This window comes from Copidosoma floridanum, unplaced genomic scaffold, assembly GCF_036245765.1.
Source record: "Copidosoma floridanum isolate Cflo_tuat_1 unplaced genomic scaffold, Cflo_Japanese_pri ptg000030l, whole genome shotgun sequence".
NCBI lineage: Eukaryota > Metazoa > Arthropoda > Insecta > Hymenoptera > Encyrtidae > Copidosoma > Copidosoma floridanum.
Window position 1 is genome coordinate 36957463 of NW_028321907.1, and position 19286 is coordinate 36976748.

At 36.5% G+C, this 19286-nt stretch overlaps 1 protein-coding gene across 1 annotated transcript; it reads left to right on the forward strand.

Moving 5' to 3' along the window:
* The first annotated feature begins 325 nt into the window (after positions 1–325).
* Positions 326–18695, forward strand: Dad1 (dolichyl-diphosphooligosaccharide--protein glycosyltransferase subunit). Its single transcript, XM_014352328.2, has 2 exons — positions 326–664; positions 18498–18695. The coding sequence occupies exons 1-2, from the start codon at positions 460–462 to the stop codon at positions 18626–18628; spliced, it is 336 nt and encodes a 111-aa protein (XP_014207814.2). The 5' UTR covers positions 326–459; the 3' UTR covers positions 18629–18695.
* The last annotated feature ends 591 nt before the right edge of the window (positions 18696–19286 follow it).

The window sequence follows — 19286 nt, forward strand, 5'->3', positions numbered from 1 at the left end:
CAATGAATTGTTGCAATTACTGATTTCATATAAATTAATTATAACATGAAACGGTTTATTGTTTACACAAATGCTAGTAGCAGTGCAAAAGACAGACTATATACACATTTACGTTGGCAACTCAGTATATATTTTAAGCATGTACACCTAGAATGAAGAGTGAACTCTCCCATGCCAGTACACCTCCCCATTAAGGTGTAGGTGCATTACACCTTTGCAGAGTGCATTGCCATCGCTGCTTCAGTGCCTTACATTGCAAGAGTAGTCTATATGTCTGATGTCTGTGGTGCGTTGCATATTTTGTTTTCTCCCTGTGACAGCACCCTTATCAAAAGCGAGACGTGGCCGTTGCACGAATAACGAATACCAATCAAGTTAGACGTTCGCTCAATGTAGTTATCGTCATCAAATTTTCCTATCGTCATCAAATTTTCCAAATCTCAAAAAAGTTTGTAAATCATGAGTTTTATCCAAGTTCTTGGCAGATTGTGGCAAGAATACATTAAGTCGACTCCAAAAAAACTGAAATTTCTTGACTCATATCTTATATATGTTGTAATCACAGCAGTTTACCAATTTATTTACTGCAGCTTAGTAGGTACATTCCCATTCAACAGCTTTTTGAGTGGGTTTATATGCTGTGTAGCATGTTTTGTGTTGGGAGGTAAGTCGATGAATATTACATTCATAAGCTAATTTTTATTGAAATTTCTAATTTTATATCTTGCCAAGTACAGACAACTTTACTATTATAAATGTTACTTAATTACAATAAAACAATTTGTACAGTGTCGTCTAGGGCGCTTAAGAATTCCGAAATGCTTTGCCATATTCTCAGAAATCGCGTTCTTAATCTATTGTTTCATGACTAATCCTTATTTTAGTTGTTACTTTGAGCTGCATCTAAGTATCTAATGTATGGAAATTTTGTATCACCTGCTTTACTAAACTTAATTTTAACACTAAACTCACAACAGCTTTTGTATCAAAATGCTGTGGTGTTTCGTTACACTTAGAAATGTTACTGTAACGGCCATTAATCGACTGTTTAGAGTAAACAACTTAGAAGAAACGATCAGAGATGATAAATATCTACTCCAAGGCATTTTTGCAGCATAATATCAATTTGAAATTTTTTCGCTTCAAAGCCTCTTCGGGTGAAAAGTGGCTCAGAAAGTGGTAAAAGTGTAGTTTAGCCCACCCTTTGAGAAGTTTAGCTTCAACAAAGTCAGTGCTACGATCACAATGTAAAGCACTAAATTCAAAAGTGTAAGTTACTCAAGAGCGGAAAGTAGTAAAGAATTACCGAATCCTGTGGATATATTTAGAATAAATTTTAAAAACGAGACTATTGACATAATCACTAATGGCCTCCCTAGAGCTTCGCTCGCTTACTGGCACTGTAAAAAGAAACCAAATTCTACCAAGTACCAGCAGTAGAGTAAACAACCACGTATCTGGGGAACTAACAAAAAAAAAGTTCTTAAAAATAATATTGATTTTTAAACATTTCATAAAATAAAATTAACAAAATCCGCCACTTTTTCAGCCATAATTTCCGTAATTCAAAGTTGGTAGCACTGTCGTAATAAGCATGTCATGAAGCCAACTTCTCAAAGGTTGGGCTAAACTACACGTCCGCCAAAGAAAAAATACTTATGGACCTTGATCGGACACGGACACATTTTAGCTAAATCCATCTGAGGCAAAGAGAATAAAAAAAAACGTTATGTACAAGGCACCGCGGTAGAATCTGCTGTACTAGCCTAGCTTAAAAATGTCCGCTCTCTTTTAATTACGGAAAATGTATTTATGTTAACTCGCCAGTACTCACTAGTTTAGTTGTAGACAATTATGTCCTACTATAACGGTTTACTTAAGTTGTAGCAGCTCACAATACAAAATTCCCTTTAAATCCCACCAAACTCGAAGCATTTAGGTAAAGGTATCAATGCTCTGTCATTTTATTAGGTCAATTTCTAAAGTACTCCATGAATATAAAAAAGAAACGTAAAATTTCGTCTTAATGGGTGTTAATTGATAGTTATGACATTCCAAGCTGTATCCAGAAGAAATAATTTTTTTGCCAACACAGGACAAAAGTTTTTATTTATTATTTGACTTAATTAAATGTCCCAATTCTTGACTACTGTAGAAAAAACGCGTCTCTGTGGCCGAAACTTAATGTCGCAATAACTGGCCAGTCGTATAAATTGTACGCAATTAATCTTGGCCAATTATTAAGTAATATGTACCTAAAGTGAGGTCACGGTGGCAAATGTCCTAAAGCCTAGCCAGCCGATCAATGTCTCTTTCTAGAAACACTTTTTTTTTAATTTTTGGATTGAAGTATCATCGAAATAACTTTAAACCATGAAGTGTATACAATCCCTTAGTGTGAATATAGATGAAAATATTTTTTACAACCACAGAAATTCGTGCGAATCGTTTAAGTGTGATTGTGGCCAGGCTTTGGGGCCAATTTTTTGGTGGCCAAGCATTGTTACATTTCATTATCTGTAGAAATTTTGCGTTTTGGAATTGACGTAGAGAGTTGTCCGAGATTAATACATGATTTTTTCTGCTTGGGGTTAGCGAAATAAATCCAATCTTCATCTTTTGTTATAATTTTCCACTAAAACGACTTCTCATGATGATTAAGAAGAAGAAAATAGCAAGTATCGATTCGTTCAATTTTGTTTCTTTTTCCTTTATCTGGTGTAAAACCCATTTTTCTGCCTTTGCCATTTTTCTCATCAGTTTTAAGTGTCTGGCAATTATTGCTTTATCAACTCCAAGCACTTCTGCCAATCCTTGTTGAGTCCGAAATGTATTCTTATTAAGCAAAGCTTGCAAATCATTACCTAAATACTTTTCTGGACTTAATACCTTCTCGTTCATGGTCACATAAACTCAAACCACCACTTTTAAACCGCTTGTACCATCTAGTGACAGTTGGATATGTTATAAAATCATCACTAAAAATTTTATTTAATGATTCAAAGGCATCTTTTGTCTTTTTTTGTTGTTGATATTCATAAAGAAGACTATGGCTAAACTGTTCCTTACTTAAAGACAATGTTAAACTCTTTCTGTTATACATTAAAAGAAATCGTTGGTAAATTTTTACATATAGTTTTAGTAGAGCGCCACCACACCGTAAGAGAGCATGAGAAATTTGAAAGTTAAAATAACTGTTCAGCGTTTAAATGAAAAATTTTAATTTTTTTTACCCACTCACAGTAACTAATGATAATAATTATCAAACAAACGCCTCCAAAAAAAAACTCGCACTCGAGCCTTTCGTTTTTGATAAATAAAAGCGTTAATTAAACAATCACCTGTAACGGAATAATCCAGTGCCCTCTAGTCTTTTCATCTCACATAATTTAAAATGCTTATTAATGATAAAATTCCTTTAACAAAATAATTATATTTAACGTTGCAAACTTCGGTTATATAATCCGGTACGCCCAAGTATTTCTAGTTTTAGTTAATCATGGTGTTAATAAATAATTGCTTATAAAAAAATGACCCAGTACGCTTAAGTCTTCTCACCCTTAATAAATTAAAGGTCAATTATTAATCAAGCACCTTAAACGGCAAAATCCAGTGCTTTTAATTTTTTCACCTTACTAATACTAATCTTACTAATATATAAAGCAAAGTCGCTAGAACCGTTGCAATCGCTAACCGCGAAAACTACTCAACCGATTTTGCTAAATATTTTGCACACTGATTCATGATACTTCCTAGATGGTTTTAGTATAGTTTTTATCTTGAAAAATTTAATAACAATAGCAACAAATGAGCTCAAAGTTTTCCAAAAATACGCCAGCTTTTCACTTTAGTTCAGTAAAATCCGCTAGGTGGCGTCGACATAAAATCGAAGCTACCTGCAACATAATTAAATAAGTGTGGTTATAATAGGCCGGAGCGTATCAATAGTTGTATAGTCGAGCTTCGGCAGCTCAACAAGCTGTACGGAGAATGCTGGTAATAGTCCTGCAGCTGGGTATCCCGGTTATGGACGACACTCTTGTCTGAGGGGGAAGGTACCTAGGTGTCCATTCTTCAGAGTTGTGTGGCAGTCCCACCATCCCACCTGGTATAGTTAGAGAATTTGTGGCTACAAATGTAAGCAAGGGAAAACAGCTCTGAGGGGCACGGAAAACCACAACGGCTATACCTTCTTGGTCGTCGCGTCTCCAACGCGCTTACCCATATGTTCCCGTCTAAAGATGAGCAGTTGGTTATCCGGAGAACGACCCGAGACGAGATATTCTTTGGTCAGCGGTGTACCTCCCTCCATCACAGTCTCCATACATCGAGACTCCCAGGGTAAGAATCAAGCAACCCGTAGCCAGCTCTTCATCATCAGGAATAATAATATAGAATAGCCTGGAAGTTTCACCACTGGCGCTTTTTAGGGCCATTATAAGTATTTACGTTCCCTACTTAACCATCAATTTCATCGGTTCTTTTTAGGGGCCACCTAAGTGTAAACTACCTTGCCAACAAATACATTTTTATTACCATTTCCGGAAGCGGTTCGTCCACCAAAAGACTATATTAACTAAAGACGGGCACTATTAAACCAAGTCAGCTATTCACTGGCAGACGTCATCTGCGGAGTTGTTCTTCGCAAGGCTGGAAAACCCGGTGACCGACGACCCTATACTACCCTCTCGACTCTAAGCATTCAACCAGGAATCACTTATCCTCTCCAAGGTCTGCGCTGGGCAAACCTATAACAGCTATAAAGGAAAAAAAACTTGAGCCAACGGGACAGCCTCCACTGGACAAGTATCACTAACGAATCTCCCCATCTAAGATCACCAAAACAACTGAATCTGCAAATAAAAAAGGTGCTTTAGACACCAACGTCTTCGACGTTATACTGGGAGACGTTGGGAAAGAGCACTACAACTAGCCCCAAAGCTTCGGACTTTGTAATTTTTCTTCCAATCAGTCTGGGTCTTCAAAAGTAAGCCAGAGAAGATCACCCTGAGGTATCCAGGCAGTCACAATTTCTGTTAACTGCAGTCAAGAAATAGTTAACTTAAGAAGCTCACGGGTCTTTTTTAGGGCCATTGGACGTCGAACTACCTTGCCAACAAATATATTAAAATTAACAAAGTTGACTGAAAATAGCCTTTAGGGGTCATAAAAGTCGTAAGCATGCCAATAGTCGCAAAAGGGTATATTGGAAAGAAAACTTCAAATTTATCTAATGAATACAATTTGAGGCGTTAAGAAACTGACGCAGAAAATTTATCGAGATTGGAACAGCAGCGTAAAAATCGACAACTTAAGAGTCCATTACGTGAGAGATCAGCTTTTCATTGTATCCTCACAGCAATCTCTGAAGTCTTTAAAGATGCTACTTCAGATTTGTAAATAAGTAGAAAATGTATTTCTGTTTTTGTGGCAATAAAAATGTTGGGTTTAAGGTCCAGGACTTTGTTGCTCTGGTGATAAAATTGTGAGATATGAGAAAAAAAAATTTCTTTTTAATATAAATTTTTTGGGGGTTTAAAATCTTAACAGCTTTAAAAAATAGCCCTTTTCGTGAATTACACAGAAGAAACTGTAAATCAACAACTTCTTATAGCCATCGATTATTTTATGGCATAAAGAACGCACGGTACTTTTCAGCATATTTATTTTTTTGAATTTTTACACCTTATTATTTGACCAAATAAACTATATGGATTCCGAAAAAATATGTTTTTAATAAGAAGATTTTTGTTCTGAGATGTATCGGGAATATGTGTAAAATTTTCTAACTAAAAATGTTTCACATTACATGTCAACACACTACGGTGTTTTATTTAGTAAGTCTCGGGCGAAGCCGAGACGGGGGGCTGCTAGTGATATATAAAGTAAAGTCGCTAAAACCGTTGTAATCGCTAACCGCGAAAACTACTGAACCGATTTTGCTGAAATTTTGCATACCGATTCTTGACACTTCTTAGATAGTTTTAGAATGGTTTTTATCTTGAAAAGTTAAATAACAATAGCAATAAGTATGCTCAAAGTTTTGCAAAAATACACCAGCTTTTCACTTTAGTTCAGTAGGATCCGCTAGGTGGCGTCGACAGAAAATCGAAGCTACCTGCAACAGAATTAAATAAGTGTGGTTATAGTAGGCCAGAGAGTCTCAGTGATTTCTGTCTTCTTTTACCGGCAGTTCATCAAGCTGCATCGAGAATGTAGATCGATGATAGTCGTATGACTCTGAAGTTTGCAACGTTGCGTGCAACGAAAAGAAAGAAAATTTTTTTTTTTAATAAATTGCTTTAAATGCTTCAACAAGTAATAAGAAAGGCTCCCAGCAATTTTTAGATCATAAAAACGTACCCTTCTTGAGATATAAAAGTTTAGGGATTGACTCGAGTGTATGGGCGTCAAAAAGCACTTTTCGTGTTCGACAACTTGTTTTTTAATTGAGTTTATCATTAAAAAAAATACTGAAAAATACCTACATTTCGAAGGAATCTTATATCATAAGCTGCACGCCACAGAAAATGCTTGAACTTACAGTAAAATAATAAGCTCCATACAAATCAATATGTTCCTACAATTTTCGTCTTCCGGAATCATTAATTACAATTGTTATATCGCAAAAATGACCGAAAAATACGTAACTTTAAGGAAAATTTATTATCACTGACTGTACGCCACTAATAATTTATAGAAATTGATTAATTTTACTTTGCACTTACGAGAGTTATAAGTTCTAACAATTTTCGTCTTCCGGAATCATTAATTACGATTATTATATCGCAAAAATGACCGAAAAGGGTGGAAATTTAGGGAAAATTTATTGTCACAGGCTGTACGCCACTGATAATTCATAAAAATTAATAAAAATTACTTTGTACTAATGAGACTAATAAGTTTGAACACTTGTTGTCTTCCGGAATTATTAATTACGAGTATTAAATCGCAAAAATGACCTAAAAGGCATAGAAAGTGATTAAAGTTACTTTGTACTCATGACAGTTATAAGTTCAAACAATTTTCGTCTTTCGGAATTTTTGATTACGAGGATTATATCGCAAAAATGACCGAAAAGTGCGGAAATTTAGGGAAAATTTATTATCGCAGGCTCTACGCCACTGATAATGCATAGAAATTGATTAATATTACTTTGTTTTTATGGAAGTTATAAGTTCCAACAATTTTTGTCTTCCAAAATTTTTAATTACAAGGGTTATATCGCAAAAATGACCGAAAAGTGCGAGCCGAACGTAAAGCACTAAAATAAAAAATAAATAAAGTTTTATGCACACACACACACATGAATATACACATACACATATGGTGCACCATTAAAACAAAGCTTAGCACTCTTAGCTGCTGGCAATAGTAACCATGATCTGCGGAAACGGCTGTCGGCTTCTCAGATTGGTAAGTACATGTGCGTAGATGAACAGCGCATTATTTGCACGTTTAGATTGCTTATAGGATCTGAAAGATCCAAAGTCATACTGTATCCAAACGGTAACATTAAAAATGTTATGTTGGTGGAGGATTAGTACACTGATTACGGGAAAAATAATTTAAAAAATTTTTAATCGGTGGGTCAATGTTAAAGTTAAAAATAAAAGTTTACTTCACTAGTATCTCGTAATTAGTAGCAAATATAGAAAAAAAATGAAAATACATCCGTGTAGGGCAGAAAATTTCCTATCAATAAGGTCTCCCACTTACCTTTTAATACTCACAAAATTTTGTGAAAAAAATTAATAAAGGCAGTTTTAGCATTTACTGTAAAAGTAAGTGAGAAAAAGGGCGCAGTCACTGTGAGCTGTGCATGGCTTCGAAGTCAAGCCATACCCCCTCCATGCTCTACCACATGCAGTACAGGTAGCCAGAGTATATGAAGTGGTGCGGGGAGAGAGGCAAGGGGAGAGACATCAGCCATGCAGGCATTGCTGGATGCGATTTTTGTTTTTCAGCTTACCAGCAGTGCTCAAGATTTTTTTAAAGTCCAAATTAAACTTTTAGAGGTAGAAAAAAAAGTCTTTGAGAGACAAGGATTTTTTTCGTTTTGCAGAATTTCCCATCTGTTGATCATAGTCTGAAGTGAGGATTTTTTTTTTAGTACTGAAAACAGTCTAATAAGGACGAAACAGGTATCTTTTTAAGAAAAAAAAACTTATAAAACGTAACTGAGAATAAAAACAATTCAAAACAGGTAGAACTGATATATTTATAAAGAATTTCAAAAGATGCACAGCTTAAAATATTTCGGAATTTTAAACACTCTATACTCAACATCACGTAAATATAAAAATGCCACAATACAATGAATTATTACGCACACAACAACTATTATAACAACTATGTACAAATAAATAGTATTTTAGTGTTCGATGAACATTTATCCATTTCCTTGACCGAAAATTTATAATTCTGCAAAATAATTTAGACGAGTAAAAATCTTTTTTATTTCCATAGTATATTAAAAAGAATGATTTAACCGACTTCGCAAATCGCACCCGTGCGGCCAGCCAACGACGAGCAGTGATTATTTACTGGGTAGTGCAAAATTTCCTAATAAATATTAGCTTCGCATCTTTTAAAATTCTATATGAATATTTAACTTTTATCTGTTTCAAATTATTTTGATTCTCAGTTACGTTTCATGAATTTTTTTCATAAAAAGATCCCTTTGTCCATTTGAACTTAATCCTATTTGCAGTTTTCAAAATAACAAGAAGTCAATAAAAAAGTGTATAATCCAAAAAAAAAATTTTCATTAGAAAAATTTCGTACTGTGCTTATGCTTTATTAATCGGAAATTATCAAAAACATAAAAAAAATCCATGTATAAAGAAAAAAACAGTTTCTATTATGAATGTTTTGTTGATACTTTAAAAACGTCGAAAAATTCGTTTAAGTCGAAAAAAAAATCGAACCCCTGACCTGCTCTAAACTGGTCAAGGCCCTTACCCATTCTGCTATGAGCTAATACGATGTGACAAACTCGATTACTTTTATTTGTCGTACAGTTGGTTGCTTATTTTTAATATACATTTTTATTTACTGTGTCCCTATTCATTTGGTTTGATTATATATTAAATAAATAAATAATTTATTTATTTAATAAAATTAATTTTTTACGTACATGTTCCGAAAATTTAGAAATTAGTATATATTAGAAGAGTGGCTTTCATGACGTATTATAATGAAGATTTGTTTACCTATCATTAATTTGTTACTTTAAAAATAAATAAATAATTGTTTAAACAATTTTTTCATATTTTTTCAAAATTTTAAAAAATGAAAAAAAAGGTTTGGACTGTTCGAATGCAATAATTTTTATTGCGTTTTTTTTCACAATTTTTTACCTAAGGACGTTTATCACATTGTTGATTAGGGGAAAAATGTAGCTCAAAATTCGGAGAGGTGAGTGGAGCGCAAATTTATGCAGCAACGGTGAAAATTATTTTTCTGACATGGATGTGCTTACATACACTCTTTTACGCATTATTGGCCCCCTTTTTTTGTGTTAATGGAAAAAATTATAGATCTATTTGAAAATAAAACGGGTTTATCTAATAGTAATCTTTCATACAAACAAAAATCAAGAGGTTAATACAGATGACTGATCTGACTTAATCTTCTAATCTAGTCTAATTTTTTTTTTTTTTTTTTTTTTTTGTACTATAATCCAACGTAAAATGGAAGCGCGAATCCCGAAGAGGAGCATCGGGGTGATGCGAGACATTGATGCCGGTGAGTCGAAGCGGGTGTTCGAGCACGGAAGACGATCAGTCTCCTCCGAGCGGGCAAGCTTAAGTGACATGACGTCTGGCGTGTAGTTGAAACGTGAGTCTCGAAGAGGAGCATCGGCGTGATGCGAAGTACTGGTGCCGGTGTGTCGAAGTAGCCGTTCGAGGATGGACGTCGATCAGTCTCCTCTGTTTCGGGCACACCTAGGTGGTGTGTCGTCCGAGGTGGAGATAGAGCGTAAGGCCCGAAGAGGAGCTTCGGCGTGATGCGAAGCACTGATGCCGGTATGTCGAAGCGGGTGTTCGAGCATAGACAGCGATCAGTCCCCTCTGTTTGGATGAGCTACGATGGTGAGTAGTCTGACATGAAGTTCCAGCATGAGTACCGAAGAAGAGCATCGGCATAATGTAAAGTACTGATGCTGTTGTGTCGAAGCAGATGTTGAGCGCGGATGGCGATCAGCCTCCTCCGTTAAGGCGAGCATGGATGGTGTCGCATCCGACGTGCAGTTGGAGCGAGAGACTCGTAGAGGAACATCGGTGTGATGCAAAGTATTGATGTTGGTGTGTTGAAGCTAGTGTTCGAGCATCAACGGCGATCAGTTTCCTCTGGGCAAGCTTAGGTAGTGTAACGTCCGAGGTGGAGTTGGAGCAGGAGGCCAGAAGAGGAGCTTCGGTGTGATACGAAGCACTGATGCCGGTGTGTCGAAGAGTGGTGTTCGAGCGTGGACGACGATCAGTTTCCTCTGAGCGAGCTCGGATGGTGGAACGTCTGACGTGCGGTTGAAGCGAGAGACTCGTAGAGGAGCTTCGGTGTGATACGAAGCACTGAGGCCGGTGTGTCGAAGAGTGGTATTCTAGCGTGGACGACGATCAGTTTCCTCTATTTGGACGTGCGTAAGTGGTGCGTCGTTCAAGGTGGTGTTGGAGCGTGAGGCCCGTAGAGAAGCATCGGCGTGATGTCGAAGCGGGTGTTCGAGCATAAACGGCGACCTCTATCCGGGCGAGCTTAGGTAGAGGTGGTGTAGTTTTGAGTCAGTTCGGCTTGTGGACCGAAGTGTCCGAAGAGTTCGTTGACCTGGGCGAATAATGGCCTCTGCCTATTTCTTAAAGGATGACCATGCCCTCTGTCGACTCTCTGCTTCTTGAGTAAAGAAGTTGCCTTCCAACCTAAGTTGGGCCCGAGAGACTTCAGTGGCAATGTTACCACCGATTACAAAGGCTGATACCCGTTTCTCATATTCTACGGAGGCTCGTTGCAAGATGAAAGAACCTGCTGTGTAACTGGTGCTCACGGGTTTCTAAGTTGGTTGGTCCTTCAGGTCCATATCCTCCCCGTGCTTGATGCTGGGTTTGTAGGTTAGGTGTGTCAAGCGCCACTAGGTGTTTCTCCCCACCTAGAAGGAGTGTTGTTGGTTGCTGATAGGCGTGTGTCAGTCGGCGGTAATGATTGACTCTGAGGCTCGCAGATACCTCCCTGCAGCAGCAGAGAATTCCTTAGAGGAGGCCCCACGTCGGGCGCCAAATTGTTAAAAGTGGCCTTTGGGGGTGGGCGACTTTGAACAAGGGGGGTGTAGTTAAACGCAACTGCTATCACTTTGGGAGAGCTAAGTCGTCCCTTCGTGGACAAACGATGAAGGTGGTATCGCCCTGACGTCGTAGGTGCAGTGGGTACGCTGGCTTCGTCGAAGTTTAGAGCGTTGAAGGAGGGTAATGTCAGAGTCGTAATCTTTTACGACCTAATAGGGGTTTTCGATGTCACCTTGAAGATCGTCCCGATATTGAGAGATTTCTGGGTCTTGGACCAAAGGCAATATATACATGTATATATTTATGAGGCGTGTGAGAGAGATAGGAGGGGCGTATGGTAAGGTTTAAAGAAAGTAATAGAGTGGTTTAGTGTACAGTGATTTTTATTGAATATGTACTTTTTTACTACCACTGCTTCGTATATTTTAATTATACCAAGTGAGTGATTCATGCATTGCACGTATATGCATGATCTGAGGCGATCTCGATAGTCGTCACGCAGTCCTTCTTATATACTTTACGTTGCCTTCTTACTTGCGATGTTCACTAAAGACCAGTAGTTGCCACCTGGCGAGCAGTAGACGGTACTATTAAGTGCAAAGTTTGAAGTCGAAGCTGCGCGTGATATTTCAATATTCAAATTTATGTAAAACGATCGAATTTAAAGAAAAATGGTTATTTTAATATATAACAATTATTAAAATAATACCCCAGACGGTAACAGAATGTTCAAAAATTTTGGTCTAATACGGATATTTTCACAATGAAATATTCAATATATTAAGTTTATGAGGACGTGAAATATACATTATCTTTTTTTTTTTTTTTAAGTCATTTGTACATGCGTATAAAGTTTATTTTAACTTTGTTGGGTTATTGGGTTATATGGGTCATTGCTATATCGTGAAGGTATCATTAAGAGGAACTCTTTTTATATGGTTTTTATGAGTTATTGCGTAGACAAAAACTTACTTTGATCTATATACACTATATGAATCTCACTTTAATAGTTTTAAAGACCTAAGCGCATTTTTGACGCCTATACTTTCGAATTAATCTTTAAACCCTTATATCTTGAGAAGGGTACATTTTTATGATCCAAAAATTGCTGGGGGCCTTTCTTATTACTTGTTAAAGCATTGAAAGTATTTTTATTAAAAAAAAAAAAAAAAAAAATTTTTATTTCCGTTGCACGCAACGTTGCAATCTTCAGAGTCATATAGTCGTGCAGCTGGGTATCCCGGTAACCGACAACACTCTTCTCTAATGAGTAAGTGACCTAGGTCTACCATTTTCCTGAACCTCCAGGAGTGATGAGTTCCACCAAAAAAAATTTATTTTAACTGATAACATCTCCGGCGGAATACCAGGAGACGTGTCTAGCCAAAGCACAACCTGCTCCAACACTTCAGAGTTATGTGGCCGTACTGCAATCTGGCCTGGTGCTGTCAGAGAATTTTTTACTACAAATGTAAGCCAGTGAAGATAGCTCTGAAGAGTACGGGCAGCAACAACGTCTAACTTCTTAGTGGTCGTGCCAACAACATACCTACAGAGAAGGTATTCTCCAGGCCCACTTTTCCGACTAACTATGAGCGGTTGGTTATCCGGGGAACGACCTAAAGACGAGGTTTTCTTTGATCAGCGGCGTACCTCCCTCATGTACGGTCTCCGTACTCAGAGACTCCAAGCTACCCACAGCTCGCTCTTCATCATCAAAAATAATAATAAGGAGTAACTGGAAATTTCACCAATATATTTTCAAATATATTTTTACTACCATTTTCGGAAACGTTATTCGTCGACGAAAAGACTATGTAAGGCCAGTGACTATTAAACCAAGTCAGTCATTCACTGGCAGACGTCACGAGTGGAGTTGTTCGTCGCAAGGCTGGGAACCCCGTCGACCGACGACCCTATAATACCCTCTTGACTCTACGCATTCAACCAGGAATTACACCTATCCTCTCCAAGTTTGCGCTGGGCGAACCTAACAGCTATGAATGAAAAATAACCTTGAGCCAACGGGCAAGCATCACGAATCAATCTCTCCAACTAAGATCATTAAAACAACTAAGTCTGCAAAAAAAAGGTGCTTTAGACACTAACGTCTTCGACGTTATACCAGGAAACGTTGGAAAAAATCTCTGTAACTAGCTCCAAAGCTTCGAACTTTGTAATTTTTTTCTTGATCAGTCTGAGGCTTCAACAGCAGACCAGAGAAGATCACTCTAAGGTATCCAGGCAGTCACAATTGCCGTTAAGTGCAGTCAAGAAAGAGTTAACTTAAAAAGCTCACCGGTCTTTTTTAGGGCCATCGGACGTCGAACTACGATGCCAACAAATATATTAGAACTTAACAAAGTTGACAGAAAACAGCTTTTAGGGGTCACACAAATTTTAAGCATGCCAAAAATCGCAAGAGTTTGAATTAGAAGAGAAACTTCAAGTGTATCTAATAAATACAATTTTACTTAGGCGTCAAGAAACTGACGCAGAAAATTTATCGAGATTGAAACAGCAGCGTCAAAATCGACAACTCAAGAGTCCATTACGTGAAAGATCAGCTTTTCATTGTATCCTCACAGCAATCTCTAAAATCTTTAAAGATCCTACTTCAGATTTTTCAATGAGTAAAAAATGTATTTGTGTTTTTGTGGCAAAAAAAACGTAGGGTTTAAGGTCCAGGACTTTATTGCTCTGGTAATAAAGTTGTGAGATATGAGAAAACAAATATTTTTTCAATGTAAATTTTTTGGGGGTTTAAAATCTTAACAGCTTTTAAAAATAGCCGTTTTCGTGAATTACACGAGAGAAACTGTAAATCAACGTCTTCTTATGGCCACTGATTATTTTATGGCATAAAGAACGCACGGTACTTTTCAGCATAATTATTTTGTTTTATTTTTACACCTTATTATTTGACTAAATAAACTATATGGATTCCAGAAAAATATGTTTTTAATAAAAAGATTTTTGTTCTGAGATGTATCAGGAATATGTGTAAAATTTCTAACTGAAAATGTTTCACATTACATGTCAACACACTACGGTGTTTTATTTAGTAAATCTCGGGCGAAGCCGAGACGGGGGGCTGCTAGTTTTAGATCAAACAAAATCTTGGTGACGAACTTTTGGCAAAGAAGTAAGGAAAAAAAGTATACGTACCACGGCCAGAAAGTAGAGCTACTATTTACCACACATTGCTGGCCTCACCTTCGGCTCGGCCGATAATATAGCGCAGTCAGTAATAGCCCCACTTTCTGGCCTAGGTACGTAATATTCTATTAATCATACTATTCAAAAACTCATTTAATGAAAGTTCATTAAAGATTAGACCACTTTTAATCTATTGCAATTTTTCTGTTATGGTATTTTTATTAATACCATCGTACTTGGTGCATTTTTTGTTTAAAATTTTTCGAAACATTTTAAAATTCATCCATTTCATTAAATATTTAAGAAAACAAAGAAGATTTTAGATGTGATTATTTTTTTCTTTTTTTTTTTTTAAGACGTTCTAAGTAGTTTCGAACTTTACATGATTCAATCTAGCAATTAACATTGATATATGAAATATACTCTGTAAAAAATGCTGTAGTAAAATCACTATCGGATAGTAACTTTTTTTACTATCCTGAGCACAGTGATTATGATATCTGATAGCGAAAACTATGTCTTGAGCATCGTAATTTCACTAGCAATGTATTGATAGTACTATCCGCTATTAAAAATAATATGCTCAGCATAGGTAACAGTGAGTCCTATGCTCAGCATATCAATTTTACTAGCTGCATGATAAATACAATCGGCTATTAAAATTACAAGACGATGGAGATTCTACGTTCCGATAGTGAAAATACGTTTAACATCCCTCGGAAAAATACGAGATAATAGTAATATTGCGCTCCAATGGTAAAAGTACATTGATCCAAATTACACGAGATAGTAAAAGTCATATCTAGTATTAAAGTTACGTGCAGCTATTACTCTTGATAAGGATAAGGGAATCTCGCATTGACTACATCAATGTACATGTAAATTTCTACCTAATTTACAGTTCGTGCTTCGCGCTCTCGCACTAAAATCAATAATTGTGATAAGGATTAAAAGTAAATTTATCATCAGTGCTCTTACAAATTTGTAATCAGGAAGTATTAGGTATATTGTATATATAGCGAAAGAATTCTGGAAAGTTAACACTTTTCAGGTTATGTATCATTTCATGACATCGTGGGTATACACCTTAGTAGACCAATAGCTAAATATTTCGGATCTCTACAAATCATCTCGTTTCTCAATTGTGTGTGTCGATGTGTCTGTAATGTGAAGAAATAAGAACATAACCCTTTTAGTAAAAATGGAACTACGAACAGTACGATAGTGCTTCTCATATCCTAGATATGACTTTTACGCTTGGGATAGTAAAATTACTATACGATCGCAAAAAATTTCTGAAGATTTCGGCTTCGCTGAAAATTACTATCTTGACATTTAATTTTACTATCCGGGAAAAACATTTTACGAACCGCTAGTAAAATCCCTATGCTGAGCATAGGTCTTCACTTTACCTATGCTGAGCATAGTGATTTTACTACAGCATTTTTTACAGTGTATCTACTCATATTAAATTTAAACGATGATTCTATAGTTCTGGACTTAAGGAATTTCTTTATTTTAGTGTTCTTAAAAATAAATCTAGGTTTAAATAATGTAAAAAAAAAAATTACAAATCATACATTTCTTCTCAAGCTTTGCTTTTTTTTAAATTTTTTATTCTATGATTGGTAAGTAAGAAAGATAAAAAAAATATAATCCTGTTTCACAAGGGTAGTTTCTACCCGTAGTTTTCTTGTGTATCATGAAGTTTTAATTTACGTAAGTGTTTGCAAAATAAAATAGAAAAAAAGCTATAGAGCAAAAATTTAATAAATTTTCTCATTTCAACGGTTTTAGGGATAGTTTCAACCCTCGTGAGTTCAACCAAGTTACTGCTTTTGCTTCTAATTATGTAGTTCTGCTGTAACCACGGTAATTTTCGATGATTTACTGTAACTAAAAGTAGATATATCAAATTTTCGCTAGTGTTGGCCGATTTTTCAACTTGAAGGGTTATTTCCACCCCTTTAAGCGATATATTTTTGTTTGGAGACATTTTTCGTAAATTTGTGGACTTATAAGCTGCATTTGTTCAGGAGATATTTTAATCTCTGTGAAAAAAATGACTTTCGTTCTACTGTGCGCTGCCTACGCACTAATAGCAGTAGTGTTTTCATTTCTTAAAGTATTTTACTCCTTTTAATTTATACGTACCGCTGCAGCTGACGTGGCTGATGTGCCCAACTGTCAAATATTCCACTGCTCGCGCCTCCACTAAGAGGCGTGCCACCTCCTTATGGAGTCGACGGATCTGCTCATTGACCTCTTGGCGTCGGTGGCAGCGGTGTTCTTCCTCTAACCGTCATGTCTCCTTGATGCAGTGCCGCTCTTCTTACTCTACCGTAGTCCCTGTGGTGTGCATCAAGGCATTTTCCCTCCAGCCACAAAAAAAAAAAAAAAAAAAAAAAAAAACTATTCTGATGCCAAATGTCAACGTGCTACAAGAGTCCAAAAAAAAGATACTCGCGTCGCGTCGGTGTCGAACTCCATCTTGTTGTACGGCACGGAGGTCTAGGAAAATGCGTTGGCGATGGCATGGTTCCAAAATTGCTTAACACCTGTGCAGCAAGTCAGGGCCCTGCGAGTCGCCTGTGCGTACTGCACGGTTTCTTCGGCCGCAGGAATGGTGATCTCTAGAACCGAACCTATCGTATTTTTGGTGCAGGAGCTCAGAGCAAAGTTTCTAGCAGGTAGGGCTGAGTCACATGACGCTTGTAGGGAGGCAAGCGTGGAACTCTAGGAACAGGTGTGGAACAGGACTGATGTTAGCAAGTAGACTGACTAACTTATACCAGTCCTAAGTCCGTGGCAAGAGTGTAACCACGGTGAGGTTAACTATTATCCCACCGAGCTCCTCTCAGGCCATTGACAGTTTAACGCATATCTTCACCGTATGGCTCTAAGACCTATTTCATTTATAGTAGAAATATTCGTACGAGTCTCATATTTGTGTAATGCATAATACTGTATTGTGCTGCAATGGTGAGACTGTAGGAGACTGTGGAGGGAGTGTAAGGGAGCAGAAGGGACTTTATCTAATAATGAGGATAATATGGAGGAGAAAGTTTAGGGGTGCGGCAAAATAACCTCAAATTAGTACGAAATAACCACGTTTTTTCTTTATTTCGCGGGTCGATAAGAATGCTGTGGGGGGTCTAGTAAGAAAGTGTAGAGGGGCATTTTTGCTTTTGTGGATGGACATAAGAGATATTTCACAGTAAAAAAAATTAATATTATGATATAAATTGTTTTTCTGATGTAGGGAAGCTTAAAGAGATGAAAGTGGGGGAGTAAGTGGCAACGTTGGAGATTTATTGGAGGTGTGGAGGGAAGCTTGCTGCTTATCACCACTGAGTTTCCAATATAATATAGGAAGCCTCTACATAAGTTCTATATAAGCCACTTGCTGTGACACGCACCGCTCCCCTCTTTTCTTCACACAGCAGAGATCCCAGAGGCCATGTGGTCTAAAACATACTAACACCTTTGTCTTCTTCGCAGCTAGAAGCCATGCACTCACAACATTAGTAGTAACGTATTTTGAGCATAGTATTGTGTGTTTCTCATGAGGCTCGCTACACGCTGACTTCGTGGGGATTTGCCCTGTATCAGACGCACACTTCCTGTACACTTCAGGCATACGAGCTATCCTATGCTAGGAAGACAAGGCAGGGTCTAGGCGTTGTTTTCATTGATCATTGTCGCGTATCAAATGCACATTTTTGTTTCTCTACCTATGTACATACAGTGTAAAAATAAAATCTTACCTAAAAAACATCAATTCTTAAGACTCTTATCTGGTGTATAAAGATTCCAAGCATGAATAAAATAAGATGTACTTTCTATTTGTGTACGTCTTCGTACCAGCAGATTTATGACTTTAACAACATACTCTAATAAATAATGTTTCGTTGTTAGAATACTCATAACAGTCATATTTTTCACTTGCTCAACAATAATAGTGTTAAACATATGTAACGTTCTTTAAAATTGAGGTTATTTGCAATCCGTAACTCTACTAGTCTTATTTTTGTTAATTATGAATTTTTTTTTATGTTGCAGTGTGTCTCCGCTTACAAGTAAATCCACATAATTCAAATTTTTTTGGTGGAATTGGACCAGAAAGAGGATTTGCAGATTTTATATTTGCCCACATTATTTTGCATTTAATTGTGATAAATTTTATTGGATAAAATAACTATTTAATTCTTTGACAATAAAAAATGTTAAGTTTTAATAAAAAAGAGACCTACCATTCTACCATTATGTTATTATATTTATAATGAGCATTCATCATAGATCAAAGATAAAATACTTTTTTTTTCATATTGCAAGTTAGTTAAACATTGTATAATATATTTTATGTTTTTAAGAACTGACATAACATTTAGCCTAGAATTCATTGAGAAATATAAATTCTCGTTTTGTTCAAGATTTTTAGGTTGCAAGTTTTTCCTGTGTTTGTCGTTGGCGAAGTTCCCCTAAAAGCCCATAAGCCACAATGTTAAAATGACTAGTGGCGCCAGCCCTCCCCTTTACCCTCGTGCATCCTGCATATAGGTCTGTAACTTATGGTTTAACTTTCAATTTGAGCTGTAAATGTTTTTTGTACTAAATTTTCCTTATGATATTAATGCTAGTGTACAAGATGTAATCCATCAACCTGTTGTATTAGATATACTAGCAAACAAATTTTTCATAAGATCGGTACAATCGTAATAATTTTGTAGTAATATTTTTATAAATTTGTTGAAATAAAGGATGGAATAATTGAAAAAATACGGTTTATATTGTCTATAAATCATAACACGAATGACTAGTAACTAACTGTTTTTACTGCGTAAACTCTAG